Raw genomic sequence first — 23,455 nt, 5'->3', positions numbered from 1 at the left:
CGGACAAATAAAGATTTCTCCCACTCTGCTGCTCTGTGTTTCACGGAAACTTGGCTGAATGACACCATACCGGACAGCGCGCTCCATCTGCCGGGCTTTCAGCTGTTTAGAGCGGATCGCGACGCAGAATCAACGGGGAAATCGCGCGGCGCCGGGACATGCTTTTACATCAATGAACGGTGGTGTACAGATGTAACTGTGTTAAAGAAGACGTGCTGCTCAAATCTCGAAACGCTCTTCATTAACTGCAAGCCGTTCTATTCGCCGCGGGAGTTTCATTCGTTCATTCTGGTGAGTGTTTACATCCCTCCTCAAGCGCACGTGAGCTCAGCTTTACAGAAACTCGCTGAGCAGATCACAGAGACAGAACAACAACACCCAGACTCTGTTTTAATCATTCTTGGGGACTTTAATAAAGCCAATCTCTCCCGTGAACTGCCAAAATACAGACAGCATGTTACTTGTCCCACAAGAGACAGTAATATATTGGATCACTGTTACACAACAATAAAGGATGCATTTCACTCTGTTCCACGAGCAGCTTTGGGACGTTCTGATCACCTTCTGGTTCATCTTATACTGACCTACAGGCAGAAACTACAATCAGCTAAACCTGTATTAAGGACTGTAAAAAGATGGACTAATGAAGCAGAGCAGGATTTACAATCTTGTTTTGACCTCACTGATTGGAGTGTTTTTGAAGCTGCTGCCACCGATCTGGATGAACTCACAGAGACCGTAACATCATATATCAGTTTCTGTGAGGATATGTGTATTCCTACCAAGACTCAACTAAATTACAACAATGACAAACCGTGGTTCACTGCAAAACTCAGACAGCTCCGTCAGGCCAAAGAAGATGCTTACGTGAAGGGGGACAATGTCTTGTATAAACAGGCTAAATACACACTGGAAAAGGAGATCAAAGTGGCAAAGAGGAATTATTCTGAAAAAATAAGGACTCAGTTCACTTCGAACGACTCCGCATCAGTGTGGAAAAGCCTAAAGAAGATCACCAATTACAAGACACCACCCCCCAGCACTGTGGAGAATCAACGACTAGCAGACAATCTGAACGAGTTTTACTGCAGGTTTGAAAGAACACCCATCACCTGCCCTGAACACCTCACCACACAACCGTTCACACCAATAACAACTCCTGCAACCAACCCTAAATGCCTCTCCAAACAACTGTTCACACCACTCACAACTCCTGCAACCAACCCTGAATGCCTCTCCAAACAACTGTTCACACCACTCACAACTCCTGCAACCCACCCTGAACACCTCTCCAATCAAGCGCTCTCACCATTCACACCTCCTGCATCCCCCCCTCTCCCCCACACCTGCAATACAGATCAGCGAGGATGCGGTGCGCCAGGTCTTCCGGAAGCAGAAAAGGAAAAAAGCACCAGGCCCAGATTGTGTTACACCAGCCTGTCTGAAATCCTGTGCTAACCAGCTGGCCCCCATCTTCACAAGGATCTTCAACAGATCGCTGGAGCTGTGCGAAGTCCCTTCATGCTTCAAACGCTCCACCATCATCCCCATCCCAAAGAAATCCAAAATTACAGGACTAAATGACTACAGGCCTGTGGCTCTAACGTCTGTGGTCATGAAGTCATTTGAAAAACTGGTGCTGGCCCACCTGAAGGACATCACTGGACCCTTGCTGGATCCTCTTCAGTTTGCCTACAGAGCAAACAGGTCTGTGGACGATGCAGTAAACATCGGACTGCATTATGTTCTGCAACACCTAGACAGACCGGGGACCTATGTGAGGATCCTGTTTGTGGACTTCAGCTCTGCCTTCAACACGATCATCCCAAACCTCCTCCTGCCCAAACTAACTCAGCTCTCCGTGCCCACCTCCGTCTGTCAGTGGATCAACAGCTTCCTGACAGACAGGCAGCAGCTAGTGAGGCTGGGAAAATACACATCCAGCACCCATACAATCAGCACCGGAGCTCCCCAAGGCTGTGTTCTCTCCCCACTGCTCTTCTCCCTGTACACTAATGACTGCACATCTAAGGACCCCTCTGTCAAGCTCCTGAAGTTTGCAGATGACACCACACTCATCGGCCTCATTCACGACGGTGACGAGTCTGCTTACAGACAGGAGGTTAAAGAGCTGGCTGTCTGGTGCAGTCTCAACAACCTGGAGCTTAACACGCTCAAAACAGTGGAGATGATCGTGGACTTCAGGAGAAACCCCCCTGCACTCCCCCCACTCACCATCATGAACAGCACTGTGACTGCAGTGGAGTCATTCAGGTTCCTGGGTACCACTATCTCTCAGGACCTGAAGTGGGACATTCACATTGACTCCATTGTGAAAAAGGCCCAGCAGAGGTTGTACTTCCTTCGCCAGCTGAGGAAGTTTAACCTGCCACAGGATCTGCTGAAACAGTTCTACTCCACCATCATCGAATCCATCCTCTGCACTTCAGTAACTGTCTGGTTCAGCTCAGCTTCTAAATCTGACCTCAGAAGACTACAGAGGGTAGTCCGGACTGCTGAGCGAATCATCGGTTCAACTCTCCCATCTATTCAAGAACTGTACTTATCCAGAGTGAGCAAAAGGGCTGTTAAAATCACTCTGGACCCCTCACATCCAGCACACTCCCTCTTTGAACTGTTGCCATCTGGTCGACGCTACAGAGCACTGAGCACCAGAACGACCAGACACAGGAACAGTTTCTTCCCTCAGGCAATCCATCTTATGAACAGCTGATAATAACTGTGGGACACACTACACTATTTATATTTATATACACTACACTTTTTATCCAACACACATACTTAGCGTACACGTAAATCTTTTGCACATAATATACATGTACATACATGGAACACACTATACTACTTATATTTATATTTATATAGACATACACTTATTTATCCAAACACACATACTTAGCGTACAGTTACAATTTTTCCACATAATATACATGTACATACATAAATGCTCTTTTTAATATACCTGCCATACATTGTCAATTTGTATATTGTCAATCCTTACCCACCTATTTGTATTTTTTTGTATTTTTTATTCCTTATTGTGTTTTTTTGTTCTGTCGCTGTTATGTTGCACTGCGGAGCTCTGTCACGAAAACAAATTCCTCGTATGTGTGAACATACCTGGCAATAAAGCTCATTCTGATTCTGATTCTGATTCTGCATGCATGCATACGTGTGTGTGTGTGTGTGTGTGTGTGTGTGTGTGTATGGCAATAAAAAATTGTCCATATGTCATGTTTTTTTTTTGCTTTGTTTTTTTAGAGACAAATGAAAAGGAGGGAACTGTCTTTGAGCTGTGGAGTCAGACGGAGGGATCACATTTACCTCAAAAACAGCATTGCAGAGGACTCTATTACTACTAGAACCAACTCAAGCACACAATGGTGACACATTTATAAGAACATTTCCCTGTGGTAATTATTCAGATTATTCTCTTTCTCATTGTGTAGCACTGGTTTAAAGGTACAAAAAGTATTCCCATAGCTTCGTAAAATTATTGTTGAAGCCCTGTTGTCACATGGATTATTTTACCGATCTTCTTGCCACGTTTCTGGACCTCGATCGTGATAATTACATTGCTGTCTATGGAAGGGTCAGAGAGGTCTCAGAATTCATCAAAAATGTCTTAATTTGTGTTCCAAAGATGAACGAGTTGTCTTACAAGTTTGGAACAACATGAGGGTGAGTAATTATTGACAGAATTTTTATTTTTGGGTGAACTTGCCCTTTAAGCTTAGTGAATATTATGTACAGGAAGCACTAGAAGTAGAGACTTGTGCTGCTTGGGGTAGTGTACCAAATAAACCTTTAATTTTGCCTTTTTTGTGCATAAATTATCAAAAGGAAAGAAAAGATGCACAATGGCACATCTTTTGCATTGTTTTTTGTAGTAATGGAGTTTTTTTAAATATGAATATTGTTTTAATATAGTGCTCAGTACAGTAATTGTCTATACATCTAAATCAGGACTTTAAACGTTTTGTTGTCTTAAGCAGTGTTGGGGGTAATGCATTACAAGTAACGCGAGTTACGTAATCAGATTACTTTTTTCAAGTAACTAGTAAAGTAACGCATTACTTTTTAATTTACAAGAAAATATCTGAGTTACTTTTTCAAAAAAGTAATGCCAGTTACTTTGTATTCCCATTTTTTGACTGACAAGCCTCCTGTTCCCATATTGGGAGAAATCGGAAGTATGGAGGCGTTGTGTGCGCTGTGTGAACATGTTACTGTAGTTCTAGACTAAATGTGAATGTGCATTAATTCATCCCACTCACAAAAAACAAAACAGATTTAGTATTCATCAAAATTAATCAAAACAGTGAAATGCAAACTCAGAATATGACGCAAACCTGCAATAACTAAATATATTAAATAACACAAATGTATCTATTCCCATTTTATTAACAGTGTCTTTGCTGCTGACCTTTAATGATCCAGTTCAACCATACTAATAATTAAAAAATGACTTTAGATAAACTAACAATTGTGCTTCATTGTTTTTTTTTATTGCTGAAGAGTGATGAACCTTCTTCTCCTGTGTTCTACTGTACAGACGTGAATTTACTTTTCCTTCAGCCTGAGGTTTATTCATTACACTTTTTGGTGTGAAAGGGCTTTTACATTTGCTATAAATAGAACTTCTTATATTAAAAACAATCAAGCCCTGCTCATATTTAAAAAGTAACGTGAAAGTAACGTGTAATGGGGCTCTGGTTATGAAAATTAGTCAACGATATGGGGTGTCTAGTCAGGACACGGAAGGCAGAGATATATGTTGAAGGCTTTAATATATCACTTTGGAATACAGATATATCACTTCTGGAATACAGATGCACACTTTGGGAATACAGATGCGATGCACAGGCACTATTTCTTATGGTTTTACAGTGTAGGTGTGGTTCTAAATGAAAGGAAATAAACATCAATATTACTTCCATAAACACAATTTAGTTAACTGAATAACTATCTCTAGTCACTTAAACAAGCAGTGCTAAACATGTCCCGAAACGTAACCACAATGGGAATAACATATAAGTCACACATACAACAGATATAAAGGCTGTCAATGACTATCAACGTTAACATAAATTACTAATATAAACTATAATCTATATGATATAGTTCCAACTTACTTGTGGTCACTGACGCACACGAACACAATGCGAAGATTAGCTCAACTGAAACTGAAACTAAACTGACAGCCGTTCTCTACAAGCCAGGGCATGTCGCAACATGTCAGAAAAAAGGCGTGGTCTGAACGAACACTCGCTGTACATACTCTGTCCATATTCACATCACTTGAGCCTTTTGCACAGCCGCCCCATAATTCACGGTGTGAATTATCTCCTGGAGAGGCTCAACTATCCACAGGAGCTGCTGTCGAGGCATTATCCGGTATGGCTGGCAGCTCAATGAGCTTGGCCACTGGTCTGGTGTAGGTCCTCCCATCTACCTGCACCTCGGCAGTCCTCACTTTCCCATCGACACTCCTAATGGTCTTTGTGACTCGTCCCACGGGCCACAGTGCACGAGGTAACCTTTGGTCAATTACCATCACCACTGTACCCACAGTGAGGTTCTCTGTGTCCTTTACCCATTTCTGCCTTGATTGCAAGAAAGGCAAGTAGTTCCGTATGAAATGCGTCCAAAACTGGTCAGCTAACACCTGACTGTGCCGCCATCTTCTTCGACTGAGAATCTCAGACTCAGGGTACACCACCTGAGGAAGCGAAGAGTCGGGCCGCCCCATGAGGAGGTAATTGGGGGTCACGGGATCCACATCGGCTACATCTGTCGACACATAGCCCAGTGGCTTGGAGTTGAGGATTCCCTCCACCTCAATCAGGACTGTCTGCAAGACTTCTTCGGTCACTGTCTGTGCTCCCAGAGTAACATAGAGTGCAGCCTTAATGGATCTGACTTCCCGCTCCCAGGCTCCACCAAAGTGAGGTGCATTTGGTGGGTTGAACTGGAAACGGATCTGGTGCTTAGCCAACTTAGTCTGCAGCTCCACACACATGGCCTCAAAACTTGCCTTGAGCTCGTGCTCCCCTCCGCGGAAGTTGGTCCCACAGTCAGAGAGAAGCTCGAAGGGAGTTCCCCGTCTAGCCACGAACCTTCTGAGTGACATAAGGAACGAGTCGGTATCCATGTTGGGCAGCACATCGAGGTGAATGCACCTGGTGGTCATACACTTAAAAACAATTCCCCATCTCTTTTCCATACTCCGACCTCGCTTGACCTGGAATGGGCCAAAGCAGTCTACTCCTGTTGAATAGAATGGAGGCTTCAGGAGGCGGAGACGACAAGGGGGCAGATCTGCCATCTTAGGAATCGCAGGCTTTGCTCTCCATTTCTGGCACTCCGGGCAGGATCTCTGGTGACGACGCACAGCTTCTCGGCCTTGGAGGATCCAAAACTTGCGCCTGAGCTCTGGGAAGACCCTCTCCGATCCAGAATGGTGTAACTTGTTGTCGTACTGTCGTATGATAAGTTTGGTAATATGGTGCTTGGGTTCCAGCACAATTGGGTGTACGACATCATCTTCCAGACTAGTAGAACGGCGCAGCCTACCACCTACTCGGATAAGGCCCCTAGAGACATCGTACTCTGGAGCAAGTGACAAGAGCCTACTGCTGGATGGAAGTGCTTTCCCTGTTTGTAGGCACTTGACTTCGTCTGGAAAGCTATCATATTGTGCTCTCTGAAGGATTCTGAGTTCTGCTTCTGCGTAGTCATCTGCACTGAGGGCGCTTGATTGGGAGGCCGCCCCATGCAGTGACCTACTCGTTGCCTCAAGGAGATCTTCGAAGGTAGAGTGGTCTTCAGTGGCTGGGATCTCTGGAGCCGTAATGGCTGACATAATGCCACAGAACGCAGACCTCTTCATCTCTGTCTCATCTGTGACCTCCACGAAAGAAGTTGTGGCTGGCCATCTTTCACGTGATAGCCGAAGGAAGGCAGGACCTTGGCTGAATTGGTTTGGCTTGGCTAGGTTGGATAGTGTCATCCCTCTGGTGATAGCATCCGCGGGGTTATTCTGTGTGTCCACATACCTCCATGACCGGTGATCCGTCAGCTCCTGAATCTCAGATACACGAGTCCCTACAAACACCTTGTATCTGCAGGACTCTGACTGTATCCAGGCAAGTACTGTGGTGGAGTCAGACCACAGCACTGTGTCCCTCAACAGAAGGATGAGCTCTCTCTGGATCATCTGGGCAAGCTGAGCTCCGGTAAGGGCGGCACAGAGCTCAAGGCGTGGCATTGACTGTTGTTTCTTCGGTGCCACTCTTGAACGTGCCAGCACAAAGGCTACATGGACTTGGCCATGAGGATCCTCACCACGTAGGTAAGCAACTGACCCGTAGGCGGACTCTGATGCATCACAGAATACATGAAGCTCGAGGGTGATGGCACTTACATCCACGTCCAGTGGGAAGTAACTCCGGGTGAGACTAACCGTTGAGAGCTGAGGGAGCTCTTCTTCCCATGAAGTCCAGGCTTGCAGGAGGTCGACCGGTAAGTTTGGGTCGTCCCAGTCGCGGTCTTTGGCCCACAGTCTCTGGACCAAAACTTTGGCCCTTGTCGTGAAAGGCAGGATATGACCTAGGGGATCATACTGGCTTGCTAATATCTTATAGATATTTCGCATGGTCGTCTGGCTTGGGAAAACCGGGCGATGCCTGTAATGGAGTGTATCCTCCATGAAGTGCCAACTGAGGCCTAGCGTCATTTCTTGAGCTTCACCATACGTCTGAGAAACCCATCTCTCGCTGCTGTCAGACTTGGCTTCCTTAGGCAAGTTGCGAATCACCTCTGGCTGGTTACTGGCCCATTGACGAATATCGAAGCCACCTGCAGCTAGAATGGTTCTAAGCTTCGTCACGAGGTTCCTGGCTTCTACTACGGTGGGTAGACTCTGCAGGCAATTGTCGACGTAGAAACACTGTTCCACACTGTGGCGGACATTTTCTCCTGATTGACTTGACTCATTGATGTGTTTCTGAAGAGCAAAGATCGCGCAGCAGGGACTGCACGTCGTCCCGAACGGCAGAACCTCCCACTGGTACACTGATGGCTGTTTGTCCGTTTTTAGATCCCTCCAAAGGAACCTCAGCAAAGGCTTGTCTCTGTCCAGCAGGCGGACCTGGTGAAACATCCCTTTAATGTCTCCACTTACTGCGACTCGATGCTCCCTGAAGCGCAGGAGGACTCCAAGGAGTGAGGGTCCTAAGGCTGGACCAGGAAGGAGGTAGTTATTCAAACTTTGTCTGCCAAGCTGGAAGCTGCAGTTGAAAACAATCCGCTCCTTGCCATTGTGTCTGACCATGTGATGGGGCAGGAACCACGACTCCTTGGATGAGTCCACCTCACAGGAGTCAATCTTGGTGGCGTACCCAGCAATCTCAAGTTTCTTGATCTCCTCCTGGTAGGTAGATGCACGCAGTGGATCTTGTACTAACCTCTTCTCTGTGTTTCGCAGGTTCTTCATCACGACTTCCTTTGAAACTTGCAGCTTGGGCATGTTTGGGACTCGTAGAAGGGGTGTAGCGTACCGATGCACTCCGTTTACTTCTACACGGATGGTCTCGGCCTCTAATAGGTCCACTGAGTACTTGTCCTGTCTGGATCTGGTCACCAATCTCTCACTTTTGAAAGGTAGTGTATCTAACTGCCACAACCGTTCAACTTGACTGAACAGCTCAGCAGAAGGGGAGGAAACTGTGGTGAACAAGCACTGTGTGGGGGGAAGCTGTTGCTGCAGGTATTTTGCTGGACCCTGAAGTGTCCAACCGAGCTTAGTCTTGACTGCTGCAGGACCACCAGGGGGACCAAGATGCACTGGCTCAATCGGAACGATCAGATCAGCATTATCCGATCCAATCAGGAGGGTTGGCTGAACACCATCGATGGGTGGGATTGCCAGACCTCGTAGATGGCGATATCTTCTCTGGAGCTGGGTAACCGGGTAACTGTACTGAGAGAGGCCTAGGTGTTCACCTGTGAATGCGCCTTGAATGGAGAACCTTTTTGTTGGTTGGGAAGCTGGAGTGATCGTAAAGGACACACGTGAGCCTGACAGTATCTTGATGTCTTGGCGGATAGTACGGAGTGTGAGGTCTTCTACTTGACCCTGTACTCCTAGGTGGCGTGCTGCAGACAAAAGCAGAATGGTTCTCTCAGAGCCATCATCCAGCACTGCATACGTGTCAAGCACTTTATCCTGGTATTGCAAATTGACTCTGACAATCTTTAACAGCACCTGGCTATATCTATTTGGCTGATCCAGGTAGTGAGTCTCTGCCGTCGATGTGATGGTGGGCTCGTTCCCACTCCTCTGGTTGACCTCGTGAAGGACAGAGAGGTGTTTCGACTTACAAAGGCGACACGGCTTCTTGAGGTCACAAGCAGAAGCTAGGTGAGAACGTCCACATCTCCAGCACCTCCTCTTGACTTTAATCCAGTCCACCATCTCTGATTTGGTAAGTCTAGCGAAGCTCTCACATTGGCTGAGGTAGTGTTCTGCCTCACAGTAAGGGCAGGATATCTTACCCTTCCCTTGGGTTCGCATAGAATGAGCTGCTTGAGAGGGCGTGTCGGATGGATGGTTACTTGAACTGTCTATCCCATGCATAACCGTAGTAATCTTAACCTTGGACTTCTGCTGCTTAAATTCCCTCTTATCCTTCTCACTGTGAGCTTGAAGTGAGGGCTCAATGTCCAGGCATCTGACTTCTGCCTTCAGCCACTCTGAAAATTCAATGAGCGTTAGCTTCAGTTTATCCGGGTCCTTCCTATACTGTTGACGACGAAATCTCTCTTGCTGGTGCTTGGGGAGCCTGCTTAGAAGTCGCTTCACATTGGAGCCGCAGTGGAGTTCCTCATGGCCTTCACCTCGGAGAGCTTTCAGCATCCCTACCAGCGACTGCACTCTGATGGAGAACTCGTCGAGAGCTCTATCATCTCGGATGGGGGGTAGACGTTCCATGTCCTCTATCTCCTTCAGCACAAACTGATATGGACGTCCATAGCGTTCATCCAGTGCTTTCAGAGCTTCAGAGTAGGGCATACTAGACTCTGCATGAGCTAGCACTAGGCGATGTGCATGTGGCACCTTGACATGCTTCAGCAAGATGGCATACTTGTAATGCTCGGACTGAGAAGGATGGAGGAGTGTACTAAGGGAAAGGCGTAGCTCCACATATTGAGCTCTGTCCTCCTTGGTAAAGTCAGGAAATGTTGGGCCTTCTATATTGGGGGGTGTATGCTGATATCCAGTGGATGGATAATGGGCCAGCATGGCTGGATTCCCTTGGTAGAAAGGTTGGGGTACATAAGGAGGCTGAGGTATTGACTGGTGCACGGGTAAAGGCATCATCTGATCGAAAGCTGGATTTCCATGTAGCGATCTGGGAGGAGCCACATGTGAGAGATGTGATGTATGAGGCTCAGGTGGCACCAGATGTGGATTTTCCAACTGAGGCTCCCTACCTTTCTCGTATTGGCTGCCGGGTGCCGCTGCACTGGGCTCACAATTACCCGATATAGGGTAGGACGAGAGTGAGCTATATGATGTGGCATTTCTTAATAAGCCTACTGATGGCTGTAGACCCTGGGTTGACTCTCTGGGATAACTGGGCTGAAGGTGAGCTGGTGGATCATGTTCAGAATCCTGCTTGATAGCTTGAACACCATAGCGTGGAACGAGCGTATGCTGAGGGGGTTGAGTGACTCGGCTGAGAGACGGAGGAAGTGTCATTTGTTCTAGCTGATGGGTTAGTTCTGCAGCTACACTTGGGTGATCCTCAGTTCTGTGTTGGTGAGGAACAAGGGTTGGCAAAGGCTGTGGTTCACCTCCTCTGTCTGGGTAGAGTTGGCGTACTGGGGTCTGATGCCGTGATGACCTCCTTGACGACTGAGCTGAGGTCCGAGGGGAATGATGCTGCAGGAAAAACTCCAAAAGCTCTGTTTGTTTCTTAGCAGTTTCACTCTGTTGCCGCGCTGTCTCCAAGGCTTGATGAACAATGGCTTCATTTGCATTATGCATTGGTGACATTGAGGATATGCTTCTAGCAGGACTGCGTAGCTCCCTCTCCTCTTCGTGCCTGTGCATCTGCGCTAAGCTATGCTGATCTGAATATTCGACTAAAAAATCATCCAGATATCTTGGGCGTTGCAGTGAGCGTTTGGGGCGCACTGGCGAAACAGGGAGGCTGATTCCTTCTTTACTGGTTGCCATATCATTGACACTATCCGGCTCGAAGGACCATAAATTGTAATGGGGCTCTGGTTATGAAAATTAGTCAACGATATGGGGTGTCTAGTCAGGACACGGAAGGCAGAGATATATGTTGAAGGCTTTAATATATCACTTTGGAATACAGATATATCACTTCTGGAATACAGATGCACACTTTGGGAATACAGATGCGATGCACAGGCACTATTTCTTATGGTTTTACAGTGTAGGTGTGGTTCTAAATGAAAGGAAATAAACATCAATATTACTTCCATAAACACAATTTAGTTAACTGAATAACTATCTCTAGTCACTTAAACAAGCAGTGCTAAACATGTCCCGAAACGTAACCACAATGGGAATAACATATAAGTCACACATACAACAGATATAAAGGCTGTCAATGACTATCAACGTTAACATAAATTACTAATATAAACTATAATCTATATGATATAGTTCCAACTTACTTGTGGTCACTGACGCACACGAACACAATGCGAAGATTAGCTCAACTGAAACTGAAACTAAACTGACAGCCGTTCTCTACAAGCCAGGGCATGTCGCAACATGTCAGAAAAAAGGCGTGGTCTGAACGAACACTCGCTGTACATACTCTGTCCATATTCACATCACTTGAGCCTTTTGCACATAACGCAAAAGTAATGTAACACATTACTTTCCATAAAAAGTAACTAAGTAACGTATTCAGTTACTTTTTTAGGGAGTAACGCAATATTGTAAGGCATTACTTTTAAAAGTAACTTTCCCCAACACTGGTCTTAAGAGCTTCGTATAACAACTTAAACAAAAAAAATATCAGTGCCATAAGACAGTAAAATATTTAATTATATATTATGTAAGATGCTTGTAATGATTGCTTTAATGGTATTAATTATTTATTCTTAAATACTGTATATATATGTATGTATGTGAGCTGGCCCAGATCCGGCACGGTTCTGGACCAGATCCAAAATAGTACTGGACCAGATCTGGCCCACATTAAGGCCAAATAATAATAAAGGAATCCAGAGCTGGCCCAGATGAGTTTTGCTGTCTGGGAATGATCCGCGAAGCCGCTCCGAACTCCCGAACTGATTCAAATGATTCGCAAACCCGCTTTGAACTCCCGAACTGACTCAAATGATTCGCGATCCCCAAACTGACTCAAATGATTCACGAACCCGCTACGAACTGCCAAACTGATTCAAATGATTCGCGAACCCGCTACGAACTCCCAAACTGATTCAAATGATTCGTGATCCCCAAACTGACTCAAATGATCCGCGAAGCAGCTCCGAACTCCCAAACTGATTCAAATGATTCGCGATCCCCAAACTGACTCAAATGATTCGCGAACCCGCTTTGAACTCCCAAACTGACTCAAATGATTCGCGATCCCCAAACTGACTCAAATGATTCGCGAACCCGCTTTGAACTCCCGAACTGACTCAAATGATTCGCGAACCCGCTACGAACTCCCGAACTGACTCAAATGATTTGCGATCCCACTTTGAACTCCCGAACTGACTCAAATGATTCGCGAACCCGCTACGAACTCCCGAACAGATTCAAAAGATTTGCGATCCCACTTTGAACTCCCGAACTGTCTCAAATGATTCGCGAACCCGCTACGAACTCCCGAACAGATTCAAAAGATTCGCGATCCCGCTCCGAACTCCCGAACTGGTTCAAATGATTCACGCTCCTTACACCGAACTCCCAAAATGACTCAAATGATTCACAATCCAGGTGAGCAGATCACTCTCTAACTATTTGATTGCTCTAGTCTTTATCCACTCATCATCATCCTCCACCAATCGGGACACACGAGAACTCTTTGACCACAGCTGCTGTGCTTCAAAAGCTCTTGCAGCAGTTCAACACTGGTTTTCTCTGAGGTGGTCGGATCACATCAGATTGTGGTTAATCTTGCAGATCATCACTTATATCTACTCTTCCTCTCCCTGCAGTTTGGTAATAGAAAGATTCCTCCTTTGAACTCCCACCTCTTCTGTGGGTTTTATTGTTCTGGGTCTGAATTTGGGCTCCTGGGGTCTCAAAAAAATAAAACATTTTCAATCTCCAAGGTGAACATTATGACAACGTGTATTACCAGCGTTTTCTAAAGTTAAAGAAGTTGTTAACATGACCATCTTCTGTTTATTTCTCTCGATGTGCACACTTTTATAGCATTAAAATATTTTATTTCATACATATATTTTACATGATGAGGAAAAAACCATTAATCGCCCTGGACTATAAATCGCATTTATTTAGGACCTTGAGAAAACATTACCGTCTACAGCCACCAGAGGGCGCTCGATGCTGCTCAGTACTCCTGTAGTCTACCCCTGAGAACATAGAGCGCCCTCTCGTGGCTGTAGACGGTAATGTTTTCTCAAGGTCCTAAATAAATGCGATTTATGTTTTTTTCGTCGTGATGACGTATTTTGGACTGATGCGAGTTATACTTAGGTGCGACTTATAGTCCGAAAAATACGGTAATGATAAAAATAATAATAGCCTTATATGAACATATTAAATAAAAAGACATGATCAACGGACTGTGGGATGGATAAAAATTATTTGATCAATCTCTGATAATCTCAGGTTGCTCTGGTCACCCTGGTTTGTTTATTCATTAATATCTCGTGGCCACGACAAAACTAAACCAAAAAGACTCGAGTTAAAAAAATATTATTATTATTAATTTATGCCAGTAGTCAGGGTGCCATTTGTGAAAAAAAAACAGATGGGGGGATGTTTTGAAACATTTTAATTCATAAAAATATATCATGAGAACATGAACTAGATGTCGCGCTCATGCGGCAGCACCAGAGGGTCTCAGAGACTTAAAAAAAAAAAAAGTCGCTAGATTTGTCGCTAGTCGCTTTTTTGGGAGAAAAAAAAAAGTCACTAAATCTAGCGACGAAGACTCCAAGTTGGCAACTCCACTGCCCAGCGGACCGGCTACAACCGCCTCGCAAGTGTTGATAGGCTATTACTCCTGAGGTGTAACCAATCAGATACAAATACAAAGTGAATACAAATATTTAACAAATAATATTCTAAATGATTACAAAGCATCATAAGACATGAAGAACATTAAACATTCATATCAGTGAAATTAACGAGCATTCGATTCACACATTAAAGAAAAAAAACAAAAAAGAACACATACACACACAAAAACATAACGGAAAGGGGTATACATATATAATTGAGATAAAGAAGAGAAATTTAATTCTTTGATAATGTCCATAGTTCTTATTGCTTTGAAACACTGAAAGGACTTTCAAACTGCAAAGTAAATCTTCATGTCAGCTCATGTCATCTCTTTTTTGTCATAATAAAAAAAACATCCTTTTTCTCTATGCAAATTTTAATTCCACTCAACATATTAAATAAATATTCCACATCAATCCAAAGAAACTTCACATGCCAGCGTTCAAAGAACAGATGCAAGACAGTTTCAGTTTCCTTTTTACAAAATGTACAGGATTCAGAAAGGTCATTTTTATATCGTTTTAGGAACTCATTTGATGTATAATTTTAAAGTATATTTCAAAAACTTTATTAATACAGTATTTATTATTATAAGTCCAAATCAATCTCCAATTAATATTTCCAAAATGTTAATTCCAAAAAATATTTATTTCGGGGCGTAGCAGGGCAGTGAACCAAGCATCTGAAGAACTTATCATTACATTTACTATCTTTTATATCAACTCCGTTTAACAAGACCTGTTTTTTATTCATTGATTGCTTAGGAGGTTCACTACTACCTCTCAAGAGTCTCAATAAACCTTCTGGAATTGCATCAAAGGCAATACTATACTCCCTTGGAGTTACTGGAATCCTAAATGTGTTTAACAATTCAGTATATGTTAGTACGTAACCCTCATTATTCATCAGTTGTGAGACCATTAGAATATCGTTTTTAATCCAATTGTCATAGAAGATTGATTTATTCTTATATTTAACTATTTATTATTCCAAATTAACTGTGAGGGGAGAAGTTGTGTTTGTAAGAAGCCAACATAAAAAAGCCTGTCTATGAAAACTGGATCGCTGAATGGGGAGCTTGTTAACCTCAACGTCGCATTTTACAAGGAACTCTATACCACCAACTTTTTCAAAAATAAGATTTGGAATGATATAGCATAGTTTATCAGTTTGCTTAATATAGTGTTTAATCCAGTTCAATTTGAAGATTGTATTAGAAGTATCAAAATCAAGCACATTTAAACCTCCTTGATTATAAGAATTACATAAAATATTTTTATTTAAATAGTGTGACTTGTTTTTCCATATAAGGTTGAATCATTTTTTCTAATACAAGATTTTGGTACATCTAACCCCTTTGCAGGAGAGACTAAACGAGACAAAAGAACTCTACCTTTGAGTGATCGATCCCTCATGAGCCACATATCAAATCTCTTCTTTGTTGGAAATTAGATTGCACTCGGTCTGATTGCTCTGTCACTCTTCCTCCCTAACTGGAATACTGGAGTATCATTGTCTTTAAGTGGAAAAAGAGTACATTTTTTAACATTTAAAGATAAACCTGAAGCTTTAGAAAATATATTGAGACACTCTATAACTTTTTTAACTTGTGAAATGTCTTTAAAAAAAAAAAAAGAGCAGTATCATCAGCTAGCTGACAACATTTAATTTCTTTTTCCATAATTTTGATACCTTGAAATGATTCAATATTATATATATATATATATATAGCCATAGTTTGCATGACCAGAAGAAACAAGAAAGAGCCCAAAACAGTGCCACAAAGAGAGACGTGCAGAAAAGTGAAGCGCGAAGGGAAAACGGCATCGCAAGCTCAAACTAGACTGACATGCAAAATAAAAGCATTTTATAGCTTTCAGTGACTATGAAAAGATAACTGAGATAAAATTATTTTTGTGTTTAAATTATATTTTTACTTTTATATTTATTTGAATGTGTGTGTATTTTTATACATAAACATTATTTTATTTTTTTAATTTCATTTACTTTCTTCTAGCACTCTGTACTACTGTATGAATAGTGAGTATGGTCTAGATTAGAAGTAGGGTCATTAACAACAGCTGAAGTCTGAATGAAGTTCAGTCAGTTCATGCAGGAAGAGAACAGTGGAAATATCACACACACACACACACTTTCTGAACACGTAACGTCCTCATGAATCTGAATCTTCATTCTCTGCTTGAGGGAGTCACACACAGACTTACATTCAGACTCATTCTGAAATATTAAATACACACCAACACACAATCGTCTCTCTTCACCTGTGAGTGGATGAAGAGCCGTTTCTGTAATGTGATGTTTCGGTGCACATCTATTCGTTTATTCAAAACTCTTCTATCGTGAACATGTTTTATATTTCACTAAAATGATTTCAGAATTATTTTGTGGGGCTTAAAATGATAAATGTAGTATTAACCTTCCTGTGCTTAATCAAGGGAGAAAGCAAGTCATAACAGTACGCATAATCTTTTGTTAAATATAGTCAGAGGCGGGTCTGGATTAAACTATTAGTTTGATCTGAAAAACTGCAGAAACAGCGGATCAGTGTGTTTGACGATCCTGCAACGATGTTGTTGTCATGTGACTACACTCACTAGCTGCTCTCCCATTGGATGATGCTGTGTACATCACCAACATACTGGGACAACCTTTCTGAACCATCACAGCTCGACTACACACACACACACACACACACACACACACACAGAGAAGGCCTCACTGGGCTTGAACTCCTGCTAGAGCAATGAGACGAGTGCTGGACACATCTGGGTCAGAGATGATTAATGGAGCCGCTCCTGAGAGGAGGCCAGTCCCACACCTGCACTGGGCTCACACACACACACACACACACACACACCACACATCTGCAGCACTGCATGCACTAGACACACACACACACACCTTGATCCTGATCACTGCACTATAACCACAATGACATCACAAAACTGCTAAAAGTGCTGCGTGATGTCATCGGTCAACAGTTTCTGCGCTGTAATCCATCATTCCCAGTGTTTTCCTGACCTCAGCAGCAACCTGAAAAACTAAAACACCCCGAAGCCTCCAGAGCAGACAGACACGTGTTTCTCTGAAGATCTCAGCCAAGTGAACTTTAGAAAGAGAAACAAACACACAAAGAGTGATGGATAGATCCGTAACAGGAAATGTGTTTACATTGCAGTGCAGCACTGTATCTCTCGGTCACACACACCCATCTGGAGCACTGCATGCATTACACACACACACACACACACACACACCGTCTGCACTTCATCAGCTTGAGAAACTCCATGTGAAGAATGACATCAGGGTGAAGGAACATCAATGTCCACTGACTTCCAAGAAAAACACATTATGACGGGGGTGTGAAAGCGTTCTGGAATTCCCCAGACTGAGAGCGAAAGTTCGGATACAGAAGGAAACGGAAAACACAAGAACTGGAATTCTGAACCAGAAACACCAGAACAGACGCTCATCTGCTGCGACTCACTTCTCAACACATGAACAAACACATCCATCACCCAAAATGACCAAACTATAGAGAAACGATTCAAGTGTTTTAACATGAACAGCTGAAGTCCTGTCCGTGCAGCAGGAGTGTGTGAAGCGTTCGATGTGATTCTACTAGAACTCAGAGTTGTGCAAAGCTGACCACAGATAACAAGACTTACACAATAACAAGACAACACTAACAAACAACACTCCACTAACCAGGATGCTCTCTGACATTGTTTACTAACACTTTCCTTCTTCTGTAGAGCACAAAAGAAGATATTTAAAAATATATATTCCTGAAGAATTCCAGAAAATGAATATCTTTTGTGTTCCACAGAAGAAGTCAAGTCTAAGGGTTAAAAGGGATGTAAATGATAAGAGAATGATGATTTGTGTGAACAATCGTGTAAATACCACACTTTCAGCACCACAGTACTATAGTGCTGAAACATCACTGTAAGGAAGAGATGCCAAACATGAGTAAACATGGTGTCACACTGTCAAACTTCCATCAGAGAAGCTGAACAATCAGCAAATAAACCTGTCGATAAACACACACACACACACACACACACTCGTACCGGGGCACGCAGCTCGGACAGGAGCGGTCGATCTCCCAGGTGGCGAACAGGTTCATGGGGACGGGCATCGCCCCGGAGCCCCCGGAGCCCCACAGCACTGCTCCTGCTCCGGACACCGCTGTGGGAGCCGCTCCGCCGCCGCTGCCGGGGTTCAGGAAGGCGGCCCGAAGCCCTCCTCTCTCCAGCGCTGCCGCCATCATCGCTTCAGCCGCTCCGCTCTCGCATGCACCGATCTGATCGCGACGCGGACCGGAGAGACCAGAGCTGCTGCAGCGCCGCGCGTCTCTGCGCGAGACTCCGCTTCACCGGAGAGGATGAGTGTCTGAGGCGGAGCTTCTGCAGCCGCGCGCCGTGACCGACAGAGGGCCCTGCAGCCTCTTCATCCTCTCCATCATCATCATCATCATCATCATCAGCGCTGACCTCAATACACAGATACAGAACGAATAGGAGAAATGTGAAATATATAGACACACACTGCAAAGATGCAAGTCATAATAGATGGAATATAGCATATTTACAAACAGAAATATTTGTAAAAAAAACACTGTAAACCCAACAACCACCAATTTTACATTTACATTATACACTTGCACATCATGTGGAGGTGTAGAGTTATTAATTCTACACAGCTTTGGTTTGCCTGTCCGAGCTGTCAGCTGGGTGAGGGTTAGTTAGGGTTAGTGAGGGTCAGGGTTAGTTGTGTCAGTCTCTGTAACTGGAGCAGCAGCTGGGTTATGGTTAGTTAGGGTTAGTTAGGGTCAGAGTTAGTTGTGTCAGTCTCTGTAACTGGAGCAGCAGCTGGGTTATGGTTAGTTATGGTTAGTTAGGGTCAGAGTTAGTTGTGTCAGTCTCTGTAACTGGAGCAGCAGCTGGGTTATGGTTAGTTAGGGTTAGTGAGGGTCAGGGTTAGTTGTGTCAGTCTCTGTAACTGGAGCAGCAGCTGAGTTATGGTTAGTTAGGGTTGGTGAGGGTCAGGGTTAGTTGTGTCAGTCTCTGTAACTGGAGCAGCAGCTGAGTTATGGTTAGTTAGGGTTAGTGAGGGTCAGAGTTAGTTGAGTCAGTCTCTGTAACTGGAGCAGCAGCTGGGTTATGGTTAGTTAGGGTTAGTGAGGGTCGGGGTTAGTTGTGCCAGTCTCTGTAACTGGAGCAGCAGCTGGGTTATGGTTAGTTAGGGTTAGTGAGGGTCAGGGTTAGTTGTGTCAGTCTCTGTAACTGGAGCAGCAGCTGGGTTATGGTTAGTTAGGGTTAGTGAGGGTCAGGGTTAGTTGTGTCAGTCTCTGTAACTGGAGCAGCAGCAGCTGGGTTATGGTTAGTTAGGGTTAGTGAGGGTCAGGGTTAGTTGTGTCAGTCTCTGTAACTGGAGCAGCAGCTGGGTTATGGTTAGTTAGGGTTAGTGAGGGTTGGGGTTAGTTGTGTCAGTCTCTGTAACTGGAGCAGCAGCTGGGTTATGGTTAGTTAGGGTTAGTGAGGGTCAGGGTTAGTTGTGTCAGTCTCTGTAACTGGAGCAGCAGCTGGGTTATGGTTAGTTAGGGTTAGTGAGGGTCAGGGTTAGTTGTGTTAGTCTCTGTAACTGGAGCAGCAGCTGGGTTATGGTTAGTTAGGGTCAGGGTTAGTTGTGTCAGTCTCTGTAACTGGAGCAGCAGCTGGGTTATGGTTAGTGAGGGTCAGTTGTGTCAGTCTCTGTAACTGGAGCAGCAGCTGGGTTATGGTTAGTTATGGTTAGTTAGGGTTAGTGAGGGTCAGAGTTAGTTGTGTCAGTCTCTGTAACTGGAGCAGCAGCTGGGTTATGGTTAGTTAGGGTTAGTGAGGGTCGGGGGTTAATTGTGTCATTCTCTGTAACTGGAGCAGCAGCTGGGTTATGGTTAGTTAGGGTTAGTGAGGGTCAGAGTTAGTTGTGTCAGTCTCTGTAACTGGAGCAGCAGCTGGGTTATGGTTAGTTATGGTTAGTTAGGGTTAGTGAGGGTCAGAGTTAGTTGTGTCAGTCTCTGTAACTGGAGCAGCAGCTGGGTTATGGTTAGTTAGGGTTAGTGAGGGTTAGTGAGGGTCAGAGTTAGTTGTGTCAGTCTCTGTAACTGGAGCAGCAGCTGGGTTATGGTTAGTTATGGTTAGTTAGGGTTAGTGAGGGTCAGAGTTAGTTGTGTCAGTCTCTGTAACTGGAGCAGCAGCTGGGTTATGGTTAGTTAGGGTTAGTGAGGGTTAGTGAGGGTCAGAGTTAGTTGTGTCAGTCTCTGTAACTGGAGCAGCAGCTGGGTTATGGTTAGTTATTGTTAGTTAGGGTTAGTGAGGGTCAGAGTTAGTTGTGTCAGTCTCTGTAACTGGAGCAGGTGTCTGTGAAGCTCTGGAGAATGAGTGAATCAAGAGCTCAGGTCTGTGACGGACAGCAGCATGTGAGGAGCAGACATTCCTCTGATAACAGCTGCTGCACATTTACACACTGCGCCTCTTCCACAAATAGAGTAAAAAAAACGATTTTTCTACGTCTTTCTCGGTTGAAACAGTGAAATATTTTTTTTATTAATGTTGAAAGTTGGTTTATTGTTGAAACTAGTCAAAATTAAAGTAACACAACATGGGCGTCTCCAGTGTTGACTTCATCTCTGTCACTTTCTCTTACACACCCACACTCTCTCTCTCTCTCTCTCTCTCTAACACTCACTCTCTCTCACTCTCACTCTCTCTCTCTCTCTCTCTCACACACACGCGCGCTCTCTCTCTCCCTCTCTCTCTCTCTCTCTCTCGCTCTCACACACACACACACACACACACACACACACGTACACTCTCTCTAACACACACTCTCTCTCTCTCTCTCACACACACACACACAGTCCAGAGATGTGCTGGACTGTAGCTCTATCTTGTGGAGAGTCTGGAGCACACAGACATCTTCACAACTTCTCTGACAGACATCAATAGCTGACTTTGGAAGCTATAGTTCTCTCTTTAGATATGAAGAGGTTAAACAGATTCATGAGTTAATCTACATTTCACAGACAGCTTCTGGACGTGATCATACAGTTTTTCTCGATTGTTAAGACACATTTCTTGAAAGCTGCTCTTCTTTTCTCTAAACTGTGAACACAAAACCCAATTTTCAAGCTACATTCACAAAACCTCAGACCCTTCTTGCAAAACCAAACTTTCACCTCAAAACCATTCAATCTGTGCTCAAAACTGAACTATGTTGTCAAATCGTGCCCCGAGTCAATCAAAATTAAAAACACTACTGAACAGTCACTAAACACTACGTAGAAAAATAAAAAACACAATGCTCAGGACATGAAGCTGGAGAAATGAATGTTTATTGTTCACCGTAGGCTAAATGCATGTTGCAAAACAAAAAAAACCTGTGCATTTAGCACTTGTACTAAAAGACAAATCAGAAATCTTATGCGTTTGCCACTTGTGTACAGTAAGCCCATGTAAAATAAAGTACAAAAATATACAAATACAGTTTTTCTCAGTCGCTTTGGTGCATATCTCGGATCATCCTTGAGGTTTGCAAAACAGTAAGTGCATTTCTCAAAACAACTCGTGCAAAGAGCAAAACACCATGGATTACCTGCAAAAGCCAGTCTCTTGCTCAAAATCCTTAGTTCATCTCTCAAAAATAAATAAATGTGTCAATGAACATGTCAGTGCCATCAGAATGACAAGTCCTTGTGTCATAGTTTACGGATAAGACAGTCAAATTGCCTAGTCATGTTGTCAATATAACAGGGTTCTCTGGAGGGATGTTCTGATGTAAACTATGGCAACATTTTGTATGAGTTAGGCTACTGTTTTGAACAGTATGCCATACGCTTATGTATGCCATATAATCATTTCAAAAGTACACATTTACACATTACTGTATGTGGGGTATTGACTGAAAGAGACTGGATTGAATTCCCAGTTATACTTTTACTAGTGGTCTGGCCAATAAAAAACCTTTACAATGTCATTGTGATATAGAAAAGGAAAAAGAAATATGGGCACAAAGATAAAAATATCTATCAGACAAAACCTAGTTTTCTAGTGTAACACTTTACAATAAAGTTAATTTGTTGACTGATGTATTAACTAACATTAACTATGAGCGATACATTTGATACAGTATTTATTAAACTTGGTTATTTAATGTACGTTGTTTGTTCTTGTTAGTTCACTAATGTTAACAAATACAGCAGACTTTAAATGACTTTAGCTTAAGAACAGCAAGTGCGACTAACCATATTAAGAGACGTTTGTATTCTCAAAAATAATTGTAATAATCTGTTTTTGATTATTGATAAACTAAGACCTAAACGTGCGGTGGTGATTACGTCTGTAAGCCGTTTTGAAGGTACTTTCGAAAGTAATTTAAAATAATATTCTTTACATCATTAACGCTGTTTTTACATTGGATGAATTTCAATTGGTTTTGTAGGATTATGTGTTTAATTTATCGCTTTGTATTAATCTATAGGCCAATAGCGATTAAGAGTATGGCTCGCCTTTAGGCGGAACAGCCAGTTTTCGCTACACCTTTTGCCACGCCCCCTACCTTTCTTTCCACCAATGGGAAACCGTTCGACACGCCCACCTTTTGCCACGCCCATTGCTCCAGTATGCAGTTACCCCGCTTGAAAGACGCTGGAGAGAGGTAAGCAGGTAAATGGTTAGACCTAGTTGCGAACAAGACCGGACGGTGACTGTGTGTGTGACTTTTGTAGGAGGGGTTGATTGCAGGTGGATGAGGAGCAGGTGGGTGTGATTCCGGTGAGGGTGTGCGCTGTGATTGGTTGGTGTTGGAACCTGGCTTGCCTGTTACACTTAAGGCTTGTTTGACTCATACAGTCTATGGTTCGACTTCATGAAGCTCTGCGCAAACCGATCGTCGGCTGACTTGAAGCAGTGCATGCCGGTTAGTAATTTTGTCCGACTTGATACAGCGCTGACGCCACGTGACTGTGACGTGTGCCATCAAAGTACCGCGAGAGCGATTCGAGAGTAGCCGGAGAACTCAGCCAGCGCAACTTCTGAAGAGCGGCTGCACAGGTTCTGATGACGACACAACTGATCCACGATCGGCTGGATTCACTGATGACACCGATGACGTGCA

General features: G+C 43.8%; 1 protein-coding gene across 2 annotated transcripts in view; it reads right to left on the bottom strand.

The window, feature by feature from the left end:
• The window catches only part of zmp:0000000755 (phosphofurin acidic cluster sorting protein 1), a 51,612-nt gene extending 32,886 nt beyond the window's left edge, over positions 1–18,726 (bottom strand). The window contains exon 1 of one of the 2 annotated variants that reach the window (XM_059516892.1): positions 18,370–18,726. In XM_059516892.1, the coding sequence (XP_059372875.1) occupies positions 18,370–18,569 (200 nt within the window). In that variant the 5' untranslated portion in view covers positions 18,570–18,726. The remainder of the gene's footprint in view (positions 1–18,369) is intronic. The other variant, XM_059516891.1, reaches the window with a different exon arrangement.
• Between the last annotated feature and the right edge of the window lie 4,729 nt (positions 18,727–23,455).

This window comes from Carassius carassius, chromosome 30 (genome assembly GCF_963082965.1).
Source record: "Carassius carassius chromosome 30, fCarCar2.1, whole genome shotgun sequence".
NCBI classification, from domain to species: Eukaryota; Metazoa; Chordata; class Actinopteri; order Cypriniformes; family Cyprinidae; genus Carassius; species Carassius carassius.
The sequence above is the reverse complement of the archived record's forward strand: the minus strand, read 5'-3'. Positions and strand labels throughout refer to the sequence as shown.